At 52.2% G+C, this 23,885-nt stretch overlaps 2 protein-coding genes across 3 annotated transcripts in view; one reads left to right on the top strand and one right to left on the bottom strand.

Annotated features, from left to right (window-relative positions):
* A3galt2 (alpha 1,3-galactosyltransferase 2) overlaps positions 1-4,303 on the top strand; it is a 10,463-nt gene extending 6,160 nt beyond the window's left edge. The window contains exons 2-5 of the mRNA XM_050152776.1: positions 477-560; positions 711-800; positions 1,072-1,209; positions 1,886-4,303. Of these exons, the coding sequence (XP_050008733.1) occupies positions 477-560; positions 711-800; positions 1,072-1,209; positions 1,886-2,573 (1,000 nt within the window). The 3' untranslated portion in view covers positions 2,574-4,303. The remainder of the gene's footprint in view (positions 1-476; positions 561-710; positions 801-1,071; positions 1,210-1,885) is intronic.
* Positions 4,304-8,677: 4,374 nt separating this feature from the next.
* The window catches only part of Znf362 (zinc finger protein 362), a 31,507-nt gene continuing 16,299 nt past the window's right edge, over positions 8,678-23,885 (bottom strand). For both annotated transcript variants that reach the window (XM_050153480.1, XM_050153488.1), the window contains 5 exons: positions 20,574-20,901; positions 19,645-19,869; positions 12,212-12,290; positions 11,928-12,086; positions 8,678-10,462 (listed from right to left, as the gene is read on the bottom strand). In XM_050153480.1, the coding sequence (XP_050009437.1) occupies positions 10,346-10,462; positions 11,928-12,086; positions 12,212-12,290; positions 19,645-19,869; positions 20,574-20,901 (908 nt within the window). In that variant the 3' untranslated portion in view covers positions 8,678-10,345. The remainder of the gene's footprint in view (positions 10,463-11,927; positions 12,087-12,211; positions 12,291-19,644; positions 19,870-20,573; positions 20,902-23,885) is intronic.

Raw genomic sequence — 23,885 nt, 5'->3', positions numbered from 1 at the left:
GGGGGGGGGGGGGGGGGGGGGGGGGGGGGGGGGGGAGGCGTGTAGCCTCAGTGGTTGTAAGCTGCCTAAGGTGTGAGGCCCTGGGTTTGATCCCCAGCACAGTAAGTCTTTAAACTCCGAGGTATAATATGTGTTGTATATTATCGGAAAAATACCATAGTCAGCAAAACCTGCAGGGTGTAGGACAGATTGTCCCCTGTGCTGCCATCTGTGGGGACATCAGAGGAAGAAGGGGCTCTTGCTGCAATGCCTGTGTGGGCCTCCTCTCACAGACCATCCCTGGAAGGATGCGGGAGACACTGATGCCATTTGTCACCTCCACGCAGAACTGCAGAAGGGTTTGTGCCAGGCCTTCCTGTGTGACTAGAATACTAATAGGTTCCTGCTCAGAAACCAAACGGAGCAGGGAAATCAGGCAATGGTTTCTCCTGTGGAAGGATGTCACTGAAGTCCTCCCCCAACTCCTCTCACCCCAGGGCCAAGAAGAGACTCCTGTGGCAGCTCCTCCTGACTGCATTTGGCTTCTTAGGCCTGTACCTATACAGGCTCGGTAGTCTCAGGTACTCCCCCAAGGCCAGGGTTAAAATGATCTTTCCAAGGGCCTCCTGGAGGGAAGGAAGGTGGTAGCTGGCTTAGCCTACGCAAATTTCCTATGGACTCTCCTACCAAACAACATGCCAAATGTCCCCTCCTGTTTATGGCGCCTACAGGTCCTTAGAAGTCTTCATCCCCATGGGCATCTGCCCTAGGGCCACAATGCCTCTGCTGAGGGACAACTTCACAGGTGTCCTGCGACACTGGTAAGCCGTCACCATTCTCCCACCAAGAATGTCCGCAAGCTACACAGGTCTGCCCCAGGTCTCCACTCTCTTCTCACCCACACCCAGGCGTTCCGTCTTTGGGAAGCCAGGGATGGTGCCATCAGGTCACACATCAGCCAGTCTGTGTTTGGTTGGTTCTAAACTAGGGTTTCGTAGGGGACAGGTCTGTGGGTCTCGAGTGCCCAGCAATGGGCAAGGATCAAGCAGTGAGCAGAACTGTCTTTCCTAACTCCTCCTGCTCCGTGACCAGGGCCCGGCCTGAAGTCCTGACCTGTACCTCTTGGGCAGCACCGATCATTTGGGATGGTACCTTCGACCCACAGGTAGCCGAACAAGAGGCAAGACGGCAGAACCTCACCATTGGACTGACTGTCTTTGCTGTAGGCAGGTAAGACACAGAGGGACGGGAGGGGACCGTCCCTCTAGGTGGTGAACAGGAGGATGTGTCCACAGACAGGGAGCCATAGAAACTCCTACTGCAGCCACAGGCTTCATCCAATGGCTCGCATTCTCGGGGGCTCAGAACTACTTCTAAAAAGGAAAAAAGCCTGGGGTAGGGTAGTAGGTCTGGCACAGATGGAGACACTGGCTTTGTAGTGAGGGCATAAAAGACCTTTATAGGCTAACAAGGAGAAGGGGAGCTAGCACATGGCTAAAGGAAGGTGCTCGGTGTAGGTGACACAGCATGGATGTACTGGGGCTTTGCCAGGGAAGTCTGGTGGAGGGAGAAGGGTGTGGAGCTCAGGAATTTACAACGGAATGACTCCAGGCTAAGTAAAGAAAGCCACGAGGGTGGAAGGAGCAGGAGAGTGGCAGACTAGTCCCGGCTCAGAGTACTGCAAGCACCTCCTGCCCTCCAAGAGTGGGCCAGTCTCCTCTTGGCTCAGAGGAGTCAGACAGAGGCCATAGTTTAAGGGAACAGGGCAGGGCGACACATCTCTTCCAGGTGGAAGTGGTAGACAGCTTTCAGTACCTTTTAGTTCACCATCTCAAGGCTGGAGATTTGGGATTGCAGGGCCGGGTGTGGGCACGGCGGGACTGACCCTGGCCTGACCGCCTGGCAGGTACCTGGAGAAGTACCTGGAACACTTCCTGGACTCTGCAGAACAGCACTTCATGGTGGGTCAGAGCGTGGTGTACTACGTGTTCACTGATCGCCCGGAAGCAGTGCCCTATATGACGCTGGGCCAGGGTCGCCTGTTGCGGGTGGAACGTGTGCCACAAGAGAACCGCTGGCAGGATGTGTCCATGGCGCGCATGCGCACGCTACACGAGGCGCTGGGAGGGCAGCTGGGGCAAGAGGCTGACTATGTTTTCTGCCTGGACGTTGACCAACACTTCACCAGTAACTTCGGGCCCGAGACACTGGCCGATCTGGTGGCGCAGCTGCACGCCTGGCACTACCACTGGCCGCGGTGGCTGCTGCCCTATGAGCGGGACAAGCGATCCGCGGCTGCCCTGTCGTTTGGCGAGGGCGACTTCTACTACCACGCGGCCTTGTTCGGGGGCAGTGTGGCGGCACTGCGCAAGCTGACGGCTCACTGTGCGCTTGGCCAGCAGCTGGACAGTGAGCGTGGCGTCGAGGCGATCTGGCACGACGAGAGCCACCTCAACAAGTTCTTCTGGCTGTACAAGCCCACCAAGGTGCTGTCGCCCGAGTTCTGCTGGGATCTGCAAATTGGCTGGAGGACAGAGATCCACACCCCTCGCCTGCTCTGGGAGCCCAAGGAGTATGCACTGGTGCGAAACTAGCGCGTTCCCCTGGCAGGCCGGTGCGGCAGCATCTTTCAAGACCATGAAGCCAGTTAGAGCCTCTGAAAGGGGGACTTTGGAACTCAGAGGTCTTGAAAAGAGGTTCCTGTTCCTGGGGCCTAGAGACCTTGTTACCTACAGCTGGCCGGCTGGGCGACTCCCTTTGCTTTAACCAGATACAAATTACGGAAAAGCAAGAGGAAGCTCTTCCCCCCAGAATCTACTTTGGCAGCTCTTGTATCCCAGGTGTTTGTCAGCAGCAGCCACAGTAATAAGGAGGCGGGAGGCAGGAGGCGCGAGGCGCTTCCTAGTGTTAAACCTTTTGCCTAGGACCGGGCGGCAGCAGTGTACGCTTTTAATTCCAGTGGTGTGGGATTCCCCTCTGTATACTATGAATATGTTTTATTAGCATTGGTTAATAAAGAAGCTGTTTTGGCCTATGGCAGGGTAGAATATAGCTAGGCGGGAAAACTAAACTGAATACAGGGAGAAAGAAGGTGGAGTCAGGCAGATGCAGTGGTAGCCGCCCAAGAAGCAAGATATGAGGTAACAAACCAGGAGTCTGGCGGTAAGATATACAATAATAGAAATGGGTTAATTTGACATGTGAGAGCTAGCTAGGAATACACCTGAGTCTTTGGTCAAACAGTGTTGTAATTAATATAGTTTTTCTGTAATTATCCAGGCCTGGGTGGCCAGGACACGGAAGTGCAATCTCCATTTACATCCCAGCAGCTGGAAGGCAGAGGCAGGTGGATCTCAGTGAGTTCAAGGCCAACCTGGTCTACAAAGTGAGTTCTAGGACTACTATACAGAGAAACCTGTCTCAAAAAAGCAAGCAAACAAACAAACAAAAACACCTTTTTTCCTAGGCCTTGGGGTCAAGGCCTGTCTCAGTTACAGCCTCTGAGTGGGCTTAGGTATCAGGGTCCCCAGACCTTGCCAGTGACTTGTGTGTCAGCCACTGAGCCGTCACTATCTGAGGCTTGACCGCTATCTAGAGCCATTCCTGTGACCAGAGCCTGCCGTGTCTCCACTCTTGGGCCTCAGCTCTTCTTCCTCTCGGCCTCTGCTGTCCCTCTTGTTCAACTGCCTCTTCCTTCACCTTAAAGCAGGCTGCTGGCTTCTGCTTCCGCAGCTGGCAGCTGGCCTGGCTGACCCAGTGAGCACTTCCCCTTCAACTCCTGAGCAGTTGTCACTGGTGTCGCTTGGCCTGCTGACCCCTCGGCCAACTCCTGCTGTCTCTTCCTTTGCCACTGCTAAGCTGTCCCTATGCTAACGTGTTCTTCGTGTTACGAGATCAGCCCTCACCCTTAAACGCTGGCAAGACCATTCACGAGAAGCCTTTTATAGACAGTGCAATGTCAGGGAAGTAGCAGGGGAGAGCCTGATCCATCTTCCCTACCCCCACCCCTACTGGCGCACTAAGAGCCGCTGAACATCTGATTCTATAGCCATAAAACCCAGTCTTACTTCTCCACGATACTCACAGCCCCTTCTGTTAGACCGCCTCTCTGCGTGGTTACAGAGTCTTCTAGAGTTCATAAAGGCTTTGACGGCAAAAAGTCTGTTTCAGATAACCATGGTAAAGGCTGTGCCTTCGGGAGCCAGTCACCAGCTGTGACTGTTGTGTGGCCTTCTCAAGGTGTCCGTGGGCTGTGCGAGACGGCTGCTGCGGGCATGAGGGCACTCTGGATGGCTGTTTGTCCAACGGCCAGCCCTTTGCTTGAGCCGCGAGAGAGGCTCCGACATCTGCTAAGGGGGGAGTCAAGTTGCCCCCTCCCCTATGACTTTGCTTATTTACAGGACAGTGGATGTCAGAGGGAATGCTGGGTATGATAAGGGCTCAAAGATCTTATCATTAACACTGGCAGTAATTTTAAGAGATTTTTGACATTCACTACCCTGGGCCCCAGGACGGGATGCGTCCCCTTCCCCCTGCCCCTTTCACCTCTGACCTTACTGAATGCATCTTTTGAGGTGAGTAAGAGATCAGGGCACAAGGAGGAGCCAAGACTGTCCAGACACAGGATGTGTTCGAGTTCTTGGCACGTCAGCAGCAGGAGAGTGAGGTTAGTCTCTCTGGACCAGTCCAGCCCTTTAGGAAGGAGCCGCTAAAAAAACACAGCAGGCGTTCCCGTCAGGGGCTCTGCCATGGTGTCTCCCCCATCCGCACCATAGCTTGTGCATATTTGAGGGATGCTATAATAAACAAGCAATTTCAAAGTGACCCTTGTAGTATTTTCTACTGCGGCTGACTTTTCTCATCCATGCCTGCACTACCGCTTCATTCTCTGTAAGAAGGACACAGGGTGCTGGGAGATAGCTCAGTCAATTCAATGTCAATTCAATGCAGGCATGAACGCCTGAGTTTGGATCCTAGGGACACGTGTCACAGCAGGCATATTGGCACATGCTTGTCATGGGAGAACAGAGACAGGATGACCCCGGTTGAATCAATGAGAGACACTTTCTCAAAAACTGAGAAGCAGTGGAGGAAGACACCCAATGCAATCTCTGGTCTCCTTATGTGCGTGCGTGCGTGCGTGTGTGTGTGTGTGTGCATACACGCAAGCACACACACACACGCACTCACACAAACTCGTGGAAGGTAATTTACTGACTGAGCTACTTGCCCAACCTCCTGGCTTTGCATTTAACAGCCTTCATTGCTCTCACATAGGACAGTCATTCTAGCTGTTTGTCTAGCCAACCCTGATTATGTTTTACAATCTAATACTGCTTACAAGCCCATTCTAGTATTGATTCCAGTATCGAGCAATCCATCCTTCCTGTTTCCCAGGGTCTTCCACCTGCACCAGGTGAATAAACACACCAAGCCCCTTGGACTCCAAAAGAGAGACTGAATGGTCCAAGTGTGGCTAAAGGCAGGTGGGTGCTGGCTACGAGCTGGCACAGTCCTTCTGCTCGTGGGACAATGGTCGCCCTCCACCTTGCTCTGCGACACCCATCAGTTCTAACAAGCTCAGCCCCACTGGAGAGTCATGAGCCAGGGATGTCATGTGAACCTTCCCTTGTATGAACTCTGTGTGATGTAGACAGTTTGCCTATCTGTGCTGGATATTAGTTTGTTCACAGGAAACGTGAGGAAGCCAGGAGTCTTCCTTGCAGTGTGTGGGGTGCCATGAACTTCAGAAGACATCATGCCCTCTCTCTGCCTGTCCCCACTGCAAGCAAGGTCATGGAGTGTGAGGGGTTCTCCCAAGAACCGAGGATTCCAGGTTATACGGGGAGGAAGGGGCATGAGAGAGGATTTCCAAGACCCATACTCTGGGTGGCCATGTGCTGCTGAGGGAGACTCTCTGAGGAGCAAGGAGAGGACTCAAGAGATGCAGGGTGGAATAGGATGATACCTTCTTGGAAACAGGAAGGAAGAAAAACCTCACTTCTACAGAGATTTCCACGGTTGCCACCACTGTCCTTGGGTCTACAGGACTTGCCTACACATTTCCAGGGAGGAGACAAAAATCAGAATCTTGGTTCTTTGAGCATCAGCACTGCAGGCAAAATCTGGGTGTGGCTCAGGTACCCCACACAGCTGTACAGATGCTGCCCAGAAACTCCCAGACAGCTCCAGCTATCTAGGGACCAGGGGGTCCAGGTCAGATGCTAGCAAGGCCCAGACTGACATGTAGGGGTACTGATGCTACATGCCAGGTACAGGGTCAAGCATTTCACACATGCTGGTTGACTTCGCCTTACATCCAACCGACCAAGTGGTTGCCATTACCGATCTCATTCGACACAGATGCAGTGAGGCACAAGTACATAACTCGTCTCACCACCAGCACCTTAAATTCCTGAAGGCCAGAACAAACGGGAAATGAAATACGGCAGTCTCAGGAACTGAGGTGACCACTGCTCTAGTCTCTGGCCATTTCTACCTTCTCTGCCTCCTTTGTCTTCCGTGTGAGTCTGGCCGCAAACAGCCACCCCAGTCTCTAGGGTCTTCCAGTGCAGTTGACCGTCATTCCCTAACTAACTTCTTCCTGCTACAATGGAGACGCTGACTGGAGAGGCAGCACCATACGATGACTTGCTGCTAAATACTTAGTCGTTGGCTCTTCAAGAAGACAGGAGATGGCTCAGCCAGTCAGGGGCTTCCTGCGCAAGCATGAGGACCCGAGTTTGATCCAAAGAACACATATAAAAAATTCGAGTGTGGTGGACTGCAGTAATTCCAGCGCTGTGGAGGCAAAGACTGGCAGATTCCTGTGCTTCTGGCCAGCCAGTCTCGCCAGTGAGCCTCGGGGAAGGGAGAGAGTCTGACTCAAGGAAACAAGATCACGAAAGTGGACAGAGCCTGAAGAATGCACTCAGGGTTAGCCTTCAACCTCCACACTGGTGGACACAGGAACAAACATGTCGTGGTTGATAACAGGCCACCAACACCCTGAATGTGTAAACGGAAGAGGTGTACACCATCTGACCATCTGTTCTTATGAGTCAGGGCAGCCACCGCACCACTGACTGTGTGTGTGTGTGTGTGTGTGTGTACTTACTGAGTCACTGAGCAGGTGGTCACCTCTGGCCAATCAGCTGTGGATAACGTGGACAGTGGGGGAACGTGCACAGATACGGCTGCAGAGCCGGGCCCAGATACGGCTGCCAGAGCCCAGCTCCTTCTAGCATAGCAGAACACGAAGGTAAACATTAGAGAAAGACCAGAGGCCTGAAAGGTTACCAAAAACCCGGTGGCTCTGTGTGAGCCCACATCCACTCTCGGTTCAACGGTAAAACACTGACATCATATCAATATGAAGTGCGCCCCAAAAAGCTTGGTTCTCAGGGTGGAGCCAACTCCTGAGACGCACTGGACTGTCTCTTGAAGGCGCTGACACAGGCAATGGGTTCATCCATTCACAGACTCATAATGTGATGATATTTAGGGGGAGCCTGGTGGGAGAAAACAGGTCCTCAAGAGCCCTTTGAAGGGCATGGTAGCTCTCACACCTTTCTGTCTTACTGTGAGGTGAGCAACTGTGCTCTTCCACGCCCTTCCACGGGGACGTTCCACCCCCGACAGGCCCAGAAACAATGGAACCAGCCAGCCACGGGCTGTGCCACAGACAGAAACCGTCGGCCCAAGCAAGTCTCGCCTCCTTTAAGCCTCCTGGCACAGGTCACACACAGGATGAAGAGTCTGCAACACAAAACCATTTCTGCCCGAGAACTTGGTCGCTGCGGTGACTATCTGAAACCTTTGGAACGGGTTGGTGGAAGAGTTTGGAAATGTTAGCGGAAGCTTCGGCGAAGCCTAGAAGGCTGTGGACAGAGTTCATGGGAAGGTCTGCAGGGAGTGTGGAAGACCAGCATGGGCACAGGACTGTGAAAACAGAACCCTGTGCTCTCCGGGCACACGGCTGGATGCTAAACTGGAGCTCGCTCATGCTACATCAGGCAGAGGGTTTGCCCATCCCGCCCTACCCCGCATCCACACCTTTCACGTGGATGCTTGGCCCCACCCAGGCCCAGAAACAATAGAAGACATGCCTTGTCCTACTCCTCCCTCTGTCTCTGATGGACTAAAACTGTAAGTCAAAAGCAATGACTCCTCCTAGCAACTGCCCCAGGTATGTGTCTCGGTGACAAAGGGTCTAGCACACATTTCTTCCTTCCTGGTGTGACCCAGAGCTGAGTCACATCTCCACAAGGATACCTTCGCAGGATCAACCTTGATAAGCCTGGGGGGATTCATTCTTGAATCTCCCTTTGGTTCTTCCTAGACAGCAGCACCCTGACTCCATGGAGGAAAACATGTGAATATATTTTTTAAGCCCCATTCCAACACTAGAACAGCTTCCTACATTGGGCTCCCGTGATGAATGACCAGAACTGGGAGGGGGAACAGAACCACTGGGGACATTCAACATCCCTGCCACTCAACTGGGCAAAACGCTTCCCTTGGGTGGCAGCCCCTTCCGCGGGGCATTCTGGAGCATTCCAGCACAAAGCATGGAAGCCAACAGCAAGTGGCCATCGGCCTCCCTTCCCAACCCTGGGGCAGAGTGGTGCAAAGGCGGCCCAGCCCCTCTCCCACACAGCGCCAACACAGCACCAAGCACTCTGCACGCCGCCACCACCCAGGTGTAGGTACAGTTTATTCTTCACGTCAGAGATACAAAGAGCAGAGGGTGCGTCCCTTTGACTCTCGCCCCCTTCAGTGTTCTTCCCCCATGTTTGATTTGTTTAGGCTTACCCCCTTCTTTAATAGAACATAAGTTTCTCTCCTGAAGCTCCGAGGGCCACCTGCCCTCGCCTCCCTGCCACCAAGATGCAGACTGAGAAGCCAACAGACCGTTTTCTCTTTTTTAATAAGGTAACTATTTCTAAATATGGTGGCCTGGAGGTCCCATAGAAAAAAAGCCAAGGGGTGTTAACAGCATGAAACAGCGTATTTACAGGGTAGTACATGCGGACGGAAAGCTACAATACTGAGTATCAGACGACGCAGGTCAAACAGAGGGGTCGGGGTGGGGGTGGCAGAGAACCCCCCCTCCCAGTGGAAAAGAAACCCCAGGAAACGTTAAACTGGTAAATCAATGTCGAGTTAAGGCTTAAAAAGTGTATAAAAATAACACAGTTAATATTCAAATGGACTCCAGATACAGAATATATAGATGAGTTTTGTCTAGTTTTCTTCCTCTCTGGGGGGGGATGTGGAAGGGCTTCTCTGGGCTCTGTACATAGTTCCTATATACACGGACACGCATGGCTTTCGGATTGGGATGTCTAGGGGGCGGGGTCTGGGGGCAGGGTCTGCTCCTGGGACCTCCTTTGGAGGATCCTATCCCTGCTGCAGGGCCTGGGGTCTGGGTTGGGGAGTCCCCCTCTGTAGCGAGAAAGACAACTCCTCCCTGGGCACTGTCCCCTTCTGGAGGGAATTCTGAAGGAGGTCTTAGCTCCGGGCCCACTCCATCCCCGTCCACCTGCCCACAGTCTGGAGTGGAGGGAGAGGTAGCCAATAGGTTTCCTGGCCAGCACCGAGGTAGACTGGGATGGTCTTCAGGGCAGCAGGGGAAGAGCCAGGTTTCACCAGGCACCCCCCCAACCCACTTCCCTGGGCATACCACCCAGCCGTCACTGCACCCTTTGGTCCCGCGGCTCCCCAGACCCCTCTTGTTTCCATGCCCTGAAGCCAGGCAGCCCTGGCAGCTGCCGTACCCTTTGCCCAGTAAAGGCTAGGGCAAGGCTCAGGCAATTTGAGCGGGGTGATGGGGCTGAAGGGCTCACTCCAGCTGTCTCCTGTCTTCCTCCCACCTGGGGGAGGGTCCCCTTTGAAGTCCAGAACCCCAGGCCCGAGCCTCCCCTCGAGACCTGAGGCAATGGCCAGAGAAGGTCCCACGCTGCCCTCTGGTTCTCTGTATCCGTCTGTCCAGTCCTTTTAGTTTCTCGTTCTTAGCAGCACCAACATTCTGGCCAATAAATATCCTTTTTGTTATTTCCAAGACAAACTTAAAAACAAGAAACAGTGAAGCAAGTGAGGGAGGGGGAACAAAAAGAAAAACCCAACAGACAGGTTCAAAGTGCTCTGAGATCGTCTTTGGATGCCACCAGAACAGTCCAGAATCTTGCAGTTGGCCTGGCTGCCCAGGAGCCGGACCAGGCAGGGCTTCTGCGGACCAAGCTTTCTGGCAGGGTGGGAAGGTCGTGAGAGAGCTTGGTGGTTCCTGGAGGCCCCAGCGGGAGTTAGGCTGGGTGCTGCCTAGGTCTACGTCTGCCAAGTGGGCGGGGCGGCGCCACAGGTGGGCTCAGATCAGAGAGATTCGCACCGGGATGCCGGGGGACTCCGTCCTCTGGGGTGAGTGATGGCTCACCAGGTGTTCCACCACTGTGTGTTTGGACATGTGCTTCATCAGGTAGGTCTCCTGCGGGCAGATGGGAGATGCAGAAGGCGTCACAACAGAGGCTGCGGTTCCCCAAACGGCCACTGGAGGGCAGACCAGTTGGGGCTGCAAACAACTGAGCTGTGGGGGCTCAGCTGGATCACCCTTAACCCCGCCCATCCCAATCCCTGCAACTCTGTCAGCAGCTGTAGGGAGATATGGACCCAACTCTGCCTAACGTCACATCCTCCATCTGTAGATACAGACACATCTGTATCGATGAGGCAGGGACCTGGATGGAGTCCTACCATTTGTTAGCATGAGGACAAGTCACCTCCCCCAACCTGCTCCCAAGCCTCAGTTTCCTCCTCTATAAGCAGGGGCATTACCTAGAGCCCTGGGCACGCAGTGAGGGACAAGGAGGCCCCTCCTGCCCCAGCCTCAACATTTTATTCCAACTGGAAACAGGAAGCTAGTTGACCCCCTCTAGGGGTGAAGCCACACCAGTCACCCCCCCTCCCCCCCCCGTTCCCTACTGGCTCTACTGAGTTTGCCTGAGGCATCATGATGAGATGGGCGAGGGGACCTGGGCTTTGACCGGGAACAAGGTAACATACCCTGGCCCTGGCTGCCACTCCAGGCCTCCCACCTCAAGATGGGCACTCAGGCAGAGAGAGCCTCTGATGGCAAGGTGCTACATCCGCCAGAAGAAGCAGCTGGCAACAGCCAAGCCAGGAGTCAGTCTCCAGTGAACACATGGCAAGAAGCAGGGTAAGGGAGGCTATGGCCTAAGACACTGACCAGGGCAATATAGCAACTCATTTGGGTCTCACTCTTAAAAAGACAAAGTCTGTAAACAAAATTGTGGCACTTAAGAGACAAATGAATACATTCATGCTGTCTGGCTATTACACATCAGGGCCCCTGATTAGGAGATTATGGATATGATTTTTTTTTTTAAAGGAATCATTGCCCTTAAAGACTGAGCAGTTTGGCTTTGAAGTAGTAACCACAGCTTTTGTGTGTGATCATGTATTTAATCCTGTCTCCATCAGTGGTCCCTAACTTCCCTATCTAAATGGTATTCCCTGCTTCCTCCGTGCCTGGCTCTGTGGTCAGTGGCTCCCTGAAGTTTATCTGGCCCTCCGGTCAGCCAGTAAGTAGCCACTTGATAGAGGAGGAGACTGACACCTGTGGACACTCTTGGCTATGGGGGCCTGGTGCCAGAATAGTTAAAGAACTGCAAACGAGCACACAATTGAGTTACGTGGTTACCCAACGCCCTTCCAGGCAGGACTTTTTCCCACCCAGGAACCATCTCTGGTCACCTTTCCCCGAAGAATGGGTGGCTCTGGCTATGGTACTGTGCCCTCTGGTGGCTTCGGCAGGGATTGCAGCTTCCCCAAGGGGGAAAGTACTCGGCATTCCCAGACTCAGAAGAGCAGAATCCCAGGCCCACAAGCCCCGCCTCAAGCTCTGGAACTTGGGGCAAGGCAGCAGGACTCACCGAGGTGTAGGCCCGCCCACACATGCTGCAGCAGTAGGCCTTAGCGTGCTTGATGGCGTGGGCGGAGAGGTGGATCTGGAGGGAGGCGGAGTCTGAGTAGGCCCTGTAGCAGTTGGGACATTTGTAGGGCTTGTCCTTGTTGTGCTGGCGTTGATGAGACTGCGAAGACCAGAGCAGGGGGTCATGAGGCGGCGGCTCTCTCCCACCCCGCCCCCTTCTTGGGCCCCCTGGAAGAGGGGACACCGTTGTGCACCTGGGGGGACTGGGGGCAGGTCGGCACTCACCTGGAGGTTGGAGAGCTGAGTGAAAGCCTTCTCACAGCCAGGATGTGGGCACTTGTAGGGTCTGTCGCCTGTGTGGATTCTGCAAGGGCAGGCGCAGTGAGGCAGTAGCTCAGCCACATCCCCAGAGCCGGTCCAGTCCCCAAGCCCTCGTGTGGCCACTGCCAGACCTCCGCTGCCTTCCACCATGTCCCCAACTCCCACTCACTTTCCCTGGTGGTCCAGCATAGGCCCCCAACAAGAGCTAGTCTGCTTAGTTTCTCATGCCCTCAAATCCCTGGCACCCTACTTGTCATTGCTGGGTCTCTGCTTTTCTTGGCTCTCTCCACGAAAGCACAACCTCCTTGGTCTTAGCCCCTGGCACCACCCGGTGCCTGGCACAAGCTCTGCTCAGGGAGGCCTCACTAAACAGCTGGAGTGTGCAAACAGAGAGGGCTCCTCGTCTCTAAAGTTAGCCACAGACATCAGAAATAAGGTTCATACAACCCGCCTCCTGCCCAAGGTGTTTGTTGACTGACTAACATACAGTCCTCTAGGGACTTCAGTTCTTCCGGAGAGACACACCAAACCTCTTGGCCAGCAAACTACCCTCTGGCCTCCATCCACCCAACTACGCCAACTGTTCAGCTTCCTTCCGGGTTCTCGGCCTCCTGACTTCGACTATGTTATCATCCCTGGGCCTGCCCTTGTGGTATCCTTGCGCAGCAACCACCAGCCTCTACCTCCCCGTTTGTCTGGGATAGAATCCACAGACTTTGCCCCAGCTTTCCTTGACATTCTGCCCTGGTATTTTTGAGACCCCCCCTCTGTCTCTGTCTTCTGTATCTCGCTCCCTCCCCAGCACACACAGCCGCAAGCCTCCGAGCCTTTGTCCATGCTGTTCCCTCTGCCAGAAAGGAAGGCCTCTGTCCTCAGGCTGACTCTTTCATAGGCAGGTCCACACACACAGGCTTTGCCAAAGTGGGGTCATAATGGGGCCCTCCGGGCCAAGGCCTGCCTCTCACCACTAACTTGTCTTTGTATGAGGAAGCCAGCACAGGGCTGCCCCCCGAAAGGGACTCAAGGAGACCACCTGCCATTGAACAAACAAAGGACCAGGCTGCCTTTTCCCACCATCCACAAAGCTCTCAGTATCTAGCCCTGAATTTCAGACCACACCAATCACCAGGGTCCCCAGAATCCTGTCCCTAGCATCTCTCCACTCACAGAGTTTCCCATCTTGGCTCACACTTCTGTGAGGTGGGATGCCTAGCCTGAACCCAGGCTGCCCCTCTTCAAGCACAAGGAAAGCTGGCTGAAACTGGAGCCCTGCCTGCTCCCCACCCCAATGACCCCAGTTCCATGTGGGGATTTTAAAATCAGATCTCTTACCTATTGCCCCCTCCACACATCCCCTGCAACCCAGACCCAGAACACCCTCTCCCTTCCATCTGGACCCCAGGCTGCCGCACTGTGTACCATACTTGAACCCACTTCTGCCACCTCTCGTCTCCCCAGCTTCCTCATCTCTGAAATAGGGACAGTGAGAATGAAGATCCCATTTAAGGTTGTTCACGTGATACTGTTGCAGTGTTAGGGGACCGATTCTCCACCACGGGAGAAGCTTGGTGGAAAACACCCTGACCGGCTGAGCCATCTCACCAACCTCCTTTTTGTTTTGTTTTTTAAGGAGGGTCTCACTCTGGCCCAGGCTGGCCTGAAACTCAAGGCATTCCTCCTGCCTCAGCCTTCTATGTGCTGGGATTACAGACGTGAGGCCCCACACCCAGCTGGCTTGACTTCATCCTCAGGTACTACTGGGCGGCTTTAACCACTTTGTATTTTGTAACTAAAACAAGGGTAGACATAGTAGAAGTCAATATTTGCGGAGCGGGAATCCCTCTCCGCGGCTTTTCTCATTCTCTCCCACAATGAAACACGTACACCCACACGAACACTTCTGGCCCCCCCTTGTGTTAAAACAGGAGTGGGTCAGGCACACAGGAGCCCTTTGATGCTGAATAGCTGTTCATAATATTGTAATTATTGTCATCAGACTCAAGAAAGCCAAATGACACTGCTCCCAGCTGCAGTTATCATTATAATGTACATCACATCACACAGCCAGGGGAAAGAAAAGCAACCCCAGAGACAGTTTGCACCTGGCATTAGCAAACACACACAGGTAGTGTCACTGTCTGGCATTAGCCGCTACAAACAGACAGACCCGGAGTCTCCCTCTGTACCAAATTCCTCCTGAAGCAGCTCCAACCCAGCTTTCACACCCTGGTACCTGCAGACTCGTGGTACCTTGTGCGTGTGTATCTCTTTGTCACATAAGGCTCGCACTGTGTCCACCGTCAACAGACCATAGTAAAGACTGTCCTGATTGCGATGCTGATACATGTGTGTGGTGTGTGTCATACATGTGTGTGGTATGTATCATATAAGTGTGTGGTATGTATCATCTGGTGAGACGATCGTCCCAAATCTGGGCTTGCGGGACAGTCTGGGAGTCACCTGCTCTTCACAGGTGCCTCCCTTTCAAACACACGTTCTTCTGAGAGCCACTAAATAAGACCATCCCAACAGTGGTCTGGGGGACAGCTTCTTCGGCTCCAAGGGTGGACTGGCACAGCCCCTTGCTGACTCGGCATCTTTTGTGTGCCCAGCACAACTTCTGCTTTGGATTCGCCCTCTTCACGACAGTAACATTGGGAAGACAGACTGGATTGTTTACAGGACCTGGGTGGTTGGTTGTCAAAGGGCAGGACGACGGGACATGGTCTCTGAAAAATGGAATAGGGTTGATTCCTCGATTTGATGGTTGTCTGGGGTCCTAGAGCTTAGGAGCATTAGAAACCCATCTCTTTGCCAGTGGGTTAAGACATGGTGGCTTACTTATATGTGCCAGTGACCTGTGACTTGTAATTATTGTTGATATGTTGACAGACTCCTCATGTTCTTTTGTTTCCTGCCGTTTCAAACTTGAATCACACAAATGAGGTAAAGAAAGAGAAACAGAAAGATAGAAAAGAAAAAGGAGGAAGAGGAGGAGGAGGAAGAGGAGGAGGAAGAGGAAGAAGAAGAAGGAGGAGGAAGAGGAGGAGGAGGAGGAGGAGGAGGAGGAGGAGGAGGAGGAGGAAGCAGAAACAGCAGCCACCGTCCTCAGAAACAATCAATCCCCAGGGTCTGGGACTATTTTGGCAAATCCGTCCCCTTCAAGGACCAGGTAATTTTTTTTTTCTTTGTTTCCTTGCTCACATTCTTCCTCCCTAACCATCTCTCGTTTTGTGTGTTTATTTATTTTTGACAGGATATTACTCTGCAGCTCTAGGCTGACCTCAAATTTTCAGTAATCCTCCTGCCCCAGCCTCCCAAGAGCTGGGGTTACAAGGAATATGTGAGCCCTCCCATATTCATTCTTAAATATGCTTAAATAAAGTCTATTTTTGAAAAATAAGAATAAATGGAATTCTTAATCATTATGACTTCTTGCTAATGCATCTATTTTCCTTTTATTAACTTTTTAAGATGATTTATTTTGGTGTGTGTGTGTGCGTACACATCTGTGTATGTGTGTCTGTGTGTGTCTGTGTGTGGATATGTTCATCAGTGCAGGTGCCCACAGAGGCCAGAGAAATTCGATCCCTCGAGCTGGAGTTACAGGCAGTTGTGGGCCATCTGATGTGGGTGGTGGGGATCACACTCAAGTCTCCCAGAAGAGCTGTAAGTGTTCTAAACCACTGAGTCCCGACTGTATCTATTTTTAACTAATGCTTCCACCATACATCTCTGCCAACTTCGAGCTAGCTGGCCTTTCTCGGGTCTAGGCCCTTAGTTCAGAATAACAAACTGTCCTAGTTTCTTCCACACAAATCCCCAGCATCCACAAGAAAGCTGGACATAGCTAGACACACACACTCGTGATCCTGGGGCAGAGACGTGAGGATGCTGGGCTTGCCGGGGTGCCAGCCTGACTCAAGTTCAGCCAGAGACAAATGCTGACAACCAGAGGAAAGGACCAGATATCCTCTCCATACCTGTGCTCATGGGTGTGCATATATATCCATACATGTGTATAAACCAGCTCATGGGTGTGCATATATATCCATACATGTGTATAAACCAGCTCATGGGTGTGCATATATATCCATACATGTGTATAAACTAGCTCATAGGTGCACATATCCATACATGTGTATAAACCAGCTCATAGGTGCACATATCCATACATGTGTATAAACCAGATACATACACTACCATCCTTTCATCACCCACCTGTGGATGCACAAGCTGTGGAGCTGTGGGCTGGCATGTGACTTGGTGGTAGATGTTTGCCTGGTATGGCCGTGGTCATGGGTTGGATCCCCTGAACTGCAGACACACACACACACACACACACACATACACACACACACACACACACAGAGTCTTTCTAGATGTAAGCTCTCTTTCCCAGTTAGCCGTATGGGGTAAACTAAAGGCTCTGGGGGTGAGCCAAGCCTGTGTGTGTATCATGTCCTTAGTCTAACAAGTGGCAGGCATGAGACCTTAGTAGCAGATTCTATTCTCCCTCCTGATCCTGCTGCTTCCCACAGCGGAGTGGGCAGAGCCATGCAGTCCTGTCAACAGGCCTCAGCCCCTCACATCTGCCTGAAGGCTTCTGCTCTGAACAGCAGGTCAGAAACTCCCACGCCCTCCTGAAGAACACCAGGAGTAGGGAGCCTGAGAGAGCCTGGAACAGACCTCCGTCCCCTGGCTTCGGAGCCTGGACTTCGAATGTGATCCAGCCTGAGACCAGACGCTGCCTGAGTCTTGGTCTAGATAAGGACAGTATAGCCCAGTGGGCTGGCAGTCACAGGGTAAGAGGACAAGGACTTGTCATCAAGGGGAATGAAGCTCATTTCATTGGGGTCAATATCTTTTGAAGGGCTCATGAGAACCACCTTCCACTTGGTCTGTCTCCCACCCTTATTTAGGAAGCTATATTTAACAAAATAGAATAAATCGGTCTCCAAATAGATGACCTGCTTCATCTAACCCTTCAGATCCACGGGAGAGAGGGCTACAGAAATTTCACATCCCTCTATACCAATTACCAAGGAAAATGTAAAATCACACCTCTCTCAGAAACAACACATATGACTGGCCTCATCTCCAAACCCACACCGAGTGGCTGTGCTTCCGCGGGGACCCCTCTCTGCTTGAGCGAGAGCCCCTCCTTTTCACCATCGTTAGTTCTGTAAGTAGGCGCGGAAGGAATCCGTTCTCCTTCCTAACAGGATATAATTGTCTAAATCAAATTTGTAACCATGACCATGCCAGAAATGTCACATTTCAAGACAACTCTCATTTAATCAGGCGTGACGGGCCTGACAGGACAGCACCTCGTGAGAATGAGGCCGCTGTGGCAAAAAGACTGGACCTGTTCCACAGCTTGCGGCATCAAAGCCTTTTCTTCTTCTTCTTTTTATATTTGTGATCGGTTTTGTTCTGCCTTTGAGACAGGATTTTGTGTAGCTCAGGCTGGCCTTGAATTTACTACGCACCTGAGGCTAGCCTTGAACTCTCAAAGCTCCCGCTTCTGCTACTTGTGCAAACAACACAAGACCAGAGAATAATCCAGGAGCCTTGACACACTGAGACTTCGTCTCCAAAAGTGGGGGTACGCACCCCCTGCCATCACACAGTCTAGCAGAGGCGAAATCAGGTAGTTCTTTGTACACTGATGCCTGATAATACAAGGAAAACTTCACATACACACAGCGATTAAGATTCTGGCCCAGGGGCTTGGTAGAGTCTCCTGACAGCATTTTGTATCATATACTGTAATTCTACAACCCATGCTACAGCAGGTCTTTGCTTATTCATCAATACCAGGTCTCATATACGTATGCACATCAGACCAGCCAAAGTTTTAAAAAAATCAAGGCATGACAAAATCAGAAGATTAGTGAAACACACTCACTCACACACTCAGGACTGTGCCTGAGGAGGCACAGAAAATGGACATCAAGCTGACAGCCTGCCTAGGGCCATGCTATTCTTCATTCTTGCTAGTAAACCTACATATTATTACTCCCACACCAGAGAAACAGAGAAGGCAAAACGTTTGCACCATCGGATAAAGGATGCAAAGGCGGATAAAGGATGCAAAGGGAACGCAAATGTTACCAGGCCTGGTGGCACACACTATAATCCTAGCTACTAGGGAGGCAGAGCTGGGAAGTTCAATGTTGGCCTGTGTATAGAACAAGTTCTTATTTCAAAGGAAAAGGGGCATTTTAAAAGGGCTGGGATGTAGCTCCGTGGCAGCTAACTTGCTAGGCACACACAAGGCTCTGGGTTTAATCCCTGCTACAGAAAACAAAGCAAAAACAAAGCACCACAACAAAATTTACTAGGGCTGAGGATACGGCTCAGAGGTAGAACTCTCACCCGGCACACAAGGCCGCAGGTTTGATCCTAACACCACAGGACATGTTTAAAGTAGCACTAAGAATAAAATGCGGAGTTTCCTATCCAGCTTTAGTTCCTTACAGGAAAGGAAACCCTCAGCTGTTGGTAGTCACAGACGCCGCAATCAAACAGTCCTTCCGCTGAGGCTGGTCCAGCTGACAGTAGTTAACACCCAAGCTCACCTTCAGACTAGTAAATGAGCGAGCTGTACTTCTGGTCGGAACACACTGACTACAATCTTCCAAACCGTTGTTTCTTTCAACTCATCTGCTCCCTGTATCTAGTGTCTGCCCTCCCTTGCACACACTTACTGCATTAAGTCTCCTTAGACTACACGCACCACCAGGCAGGGGTGTCTCTGGTTTGTTCCTAGAATCCTGTGTGGCACATGGGCTCAGTAAGTGTCTGTTAAATGGATGAATCATAGTCTCTGTTCAAACTAGGTCTATCTAGTCCACAAACACTTAACAAATGTCTAGACACTCAGATGTGCTGCCACCCACGGGCGATGCAGAAATGCAGGACACAGAGCCCTTGCTTTCCACGGCTCCCAAAATATTGAGGGAAGCAGAAAAACACACAGGCAAGCACGAGACAGCCCACTCCTGATCCAGTGGAGACAAACGGCCCTTGGATGCTCAGGACCTAATGGCTCACAGAAGCCATGCCTGAACCAGTAATGATGGAGGAAGTAGAACCCAAGGGTGCAGAGGAGGCGGTCAGATGTCTCAAGTAAAGGACACTGTTAAGCACAAAGACCTGGATTTGAGAAGGGCTGTGCGGTAGTGACAGCAGAGCTCGGTGGAGTGGAAGGGTTTCATCGGCATGGGCTAAAAGGCTCCTCAGAGAAATCTGGACTTGACCCTGGGAGCAACAGACACCTGAAAGTCCCTGGCCCTCCCGGCAGCAGTTCCAGCACCAGGTGGCAGGTGCTGAGCTCAGGGGGGCAGGGAGGGGGTAGCGAGGGGCCTCAGCGGACTGGAGGGAGCACCTACCTGGTGTGCTGCTGGAGGTGGGAGAGCTGACGGAAAGACTTGTCACAGTAGGAGCAGTGGTAGGGCTTGACGCCCAGGTGGATGCGCAGGTGCTGGGCCAGGTAGGAGGCGTTGGCAAAGGACTTGGAGCAGTGCGGGCACTTGTGGGGCTTGGCCTCTGTGTGCGACTTGGAGTGGATCTGCATCTCAGACTTGGTGAAAAAGGTGAGCGGGCACACCTTACACCTGCGGGCAAGAGGCAGCTTCACGCCTGGGAAGATCCCCACCCACTCCAGTCCATCTCCAGGGAGACCCTCCCTAGCAAAGAGACCCTGTGCATGGAGCAGATTCTACCTGCGGAGACCAGAGGACACGGGCCCGCGTGGGAGAGACAAAGGCCAGTTCCAGTGTGGGCACCTTCTAGTCTGGAGGGAGCTCTGGCATCTGGGAACATCTGCAGCTGTCTGGGGACCAGGGCCACACACAAGCACAGGGAAGCCAGGAAATGCCCTGCCTGCAGCCACGCCTGTGGACCTAGCGAGGTGGTTCTCACAGGCTAAGTCATTCTGACCCGGCTGTGTGTTAGAATCTTCTGGAACCTCTTGACAAGTACAGGTGCCTAGCTCCCCACCTCCACTCAACTACCCCAGAACTTCTGGAGGCCCCGTCCTGGCAATAGCATGTTGTGAAAAGGTCACTGGACATTTTAACGACACTTCTCTCGGGGCAAGAAGGACCAGGAGTCTTAGCACTCCTATCAGCCCTGGACCACCTCTGAGGGGGCTAAACGCTATCCCTCCCCTTCCCTGATGGTCAGGTATGTTGAGGGGACACTACCCCGCTCTTTGAATCTCAGCTCCCCACCCTTATCCCCTGGGGTTCCACTTTCTAGATCTCGGCATACATCTCCAAAGCAACCCCACCCAGACCACGTATGAAGAGACCCTCACCTGTATGTCTTGCCCTCCTTTGCGGTCTCACCGGAGGCCAGGATGGGGTAGGGGACAACAAGGACAGGGGGACCCCCTGGGTTCTCTGCCTTGATCTTTTTGCGGCCGCGTTCAGACTTGGGGGGTCCAAGGAGGCCGTGGCCCTGGATTGTCTTGATGGAGTCCAGGAGGGGGGGGCTGGTGATCCCTGAGATGAGGGTGGGGGATGAGGCGATGAGGCGGCTCTGGCTGGTGGTGGTAGGTGTGGATGGGGTACTGGTGCCTGTGCCGGTGCCTGGGGTTGACTCAGACGTACTCACAGCGGGGGTTCGAGAGGAAAGCCCCAGACCTGGGAAGACACGCACACGGGCGAACAGTTCAACACAGGCCACCCAGCTCTTGCCTTTCTGAGCTATCTCCATTTCCAAAGAATTACTCAGGGGTACCTAAATGAGAGCTAGCCTATGTGTGAGATGCCTTAGATAAGCTGAGACTGACTTAAATTAGATCATGGAGCAGTTTGGGGACTGAAGGCCTAGCACCGGTAGAGCGCTGGTCCGGTACCACACAAGCCCTTAGGTTGGACCCCCAGCAGTACAGAAACCAAGAGGCACTTTAGAGATAATTCCACCCACAGAAAAAGTCCCAGGCACACAGACATTCACCTCCATGTTATTTATAATAGCAAAATTTCAGAGACAACTGAATTATGCAAATCGGGGAAGGGCTGGGTAAACAGTGGTTAGCCTCCTGGTCGGAACTTCCCACTATCTTTGTTTCAAAAGGCTGTGTATGCAAGCCCAGGGAAAACAAACAGCCCAGCCGGTTGTGCACCAATGTGGTGTGGGGGCAGGGCAGTTTTTAAAGTGATGGTTTAACTGTTTTCTGGTTCTACAGCAATGAGGCTTTAAAAAGAACCCTCCCCCGAAACCCCTGCAAATTCTCCAATGACCGTTTTTATTTATTTACTTATTGTTGCTTCTTGAGACAGGGTCTCACGTAGCCCAGGCTGGCCTGGCCTTGAAGTCCCTAACCGCTTGCCTGTTTCCCACATGAACTACTGTGCCCAGGAGAGAAGTTATTCTTTGGAAAACGAAGGTAAGGACGGTGTAACAGATGCCTGTAATACATGCACTTGGGAGGCCGAGACAGGCACGGCCAGTTCCAGGCCAGCCTGGACTACACCGTGAGAAGGAAGGAAGGGGCTACCAGCACCCATCATAGCGACTTTGTAGATAAAATATGATGCCAGTATTTCTCATCTGACTCAGTTGTTTTCATATCCATCTCTCTATATTTTTAAACAAGTCAAAATCTGCGCATAAAAAAAAAAAAGTTTGTGCCACACCGGCAGCAGGGATGTGCCCTTACGCAGCCTCCGCTGAGGGCAGCTGGGCAGTAGATATTAAAATTTAAATGCTCATAACCCTTAACCCAGGCGATTGATTCTGCTTCTAGAAAACACCATAAAGAAACAATCGCGCATGAGCACAAAGATCTCCGTGCAGGGGCTTTCCACACAAAACCGTGATTCCACACAATGATAAAAATTGCTCATCCTCAACAGGGGCTGTGGACATGGACATGGGGCCTCTACGGCCACCAAAACAGGAGAGCTGCGCTGCCAGGAGACGTGCCGGACTGCTCAAGCTCACACGAGCCCGTCTACCCCAGAAAGCACATGCTACCTACACGTGCAGACACTACACCGTGAGGGCCAACGTGGAGGCGGACCCCAGATGCTACCGCCAGCTAACCCAGTTCTCCTTAACAAGAGAGGGGAATTTTTGGTCATCGGGGATTTTCATACTCTGTCTGCTTTGAAATTATTTGAATCTTTTACTTGGTGACATCACCCTTTTTTAAAACATCTGTGATTAGAGAATAAATAAAATAAATAAAATAAATTACAGAGAAAACAGACTACTGTCTGACAACAGCAGAACTAGGGCTAGTTCTCCTCTCCTTCCGGGTTCTCTGAAATGTCTACATTTTCATAATGACCATGTTATTACCTTTACAGTAAATGTGCAATAAAGATGTCTAGAATAGAATGGCAAATAGGAAAAAAAAAAGTTAAATTATTGACACAGCCCTGCCACAAACAGCAAACAGCATATTAAAAAAAAAAACAAAAAATATGGAAAAGGAAAAAAAATCACTGAAAGAGTGTCTATGATTCTGGGTTAGGTTAGGCACTAGGGAAGATGAGCGATTTTTTTTTTCTTAGTTCCTCCTTTTTCCAAATTTCCCTTAATATGCTTATATTGCTTTTTTAATATTACTTTTACAATGAAAAAATAAATTTAATAAAATCATAATAACGGGAGATGTGCAGAGTGCAGCTGGGGCCTAGGGAGGCTCACAGGGCCCACAACTGTCGGGACATCTCAAAGAGAAGCAGGAGAAAGGCACTTGGCTGGTGGCAGGGGTGAGCCACTGAGGGCGCAGGCCCGGTCTCGGTGGACTCCTGAGCAAGTCTGTCCCGGGGCTCTGAAGAGGGACCCCCAGTCTCAACCTACATAACACGTAACACAGAGCTAGTCCCATCCCAGCAGTCTCTCGTGCATCTCCTCCTCACTCTCTACACCCTGTCCAGCACGGACGCCTCTCTGCTCTTTCTCACCCTAAGATCTACCCACTTCTCCGCATCCCCACAGCCACTGCGTGGTCCACCTCACTATCTCCTCCAGAAGCTCTCCCTGCACCCGTGCTGGTCCCAGAACCCTGTCTCCACCTCCTGACCAGACCAGCTTGCTCCCCAGTGCCCCCGGGGTAAAGTCCAAATTGCTGAGTGTGGAACACGGTGCCTTCTGCCTGGCTTCTCCCCTCGGCTGAACGGAGACAGCCGGCGGGACTGCATGAAGATGCTGATTTAGGACCAAACACTGTCTGCTCTTCAACCCAGCACTGGCAAACCCCATCACCAGGCTGCTGGGAGGAAGGATTGTTACTAAGCACACATAGGTGAAGTCACGGCCTGGTGAAGTCATCAGAATCCACCGGTCCGCCCCAGCTGAACAACCTGGCCGCCTACCCATTGCTCCCTCTGCTAGGGCCTTCCACCCTTCTGCTCCACCGCCCTAGTCTGCCTTGAGCCTTTCCTTTTCTTCTCCATTGGAAGGCCTCTGGTCTCCTATATCTGTGGATCTCACTTTCCACGTGAGCTTTCAGCTGTAGGAAGGAATTCTCACAGTTCAGGGTCAGAGGAAGCCTGGGGGCTGTGGCTAGCACCCACTAGCCCCTCTGCCGAGCTTCCCCTACAACCCCGGATCCCACCCACCCTGTTCTCATCTGGTCAGGTCCTACCCTCACCAAGTCCCAACTGGACCA

The sequence above is a fragment of the Alexandromys fortis genome, unplaced genomic scaffold (genome assembly GCF_014885135.2).
Source record: "Alexandromys fortis isolate MF-2015 unplaced genomic scaffold, M_Fortis_MF-2015_v1.1 scaffold_26, whole genome shotgun sequence".
Classification (NCBI taxonomy): domain Eukaryota; kingdom Metazoa; phylum Chordata; class Mammalia; order Rodentia; family Cricetidae; genus Alexandromys; species Alexandromys fortis.
The sequence above is the reverse complement of the archived record's forward strand: the minus strand, read 5'-3'. Positions and strand labels throughout refer to the sequence as shown.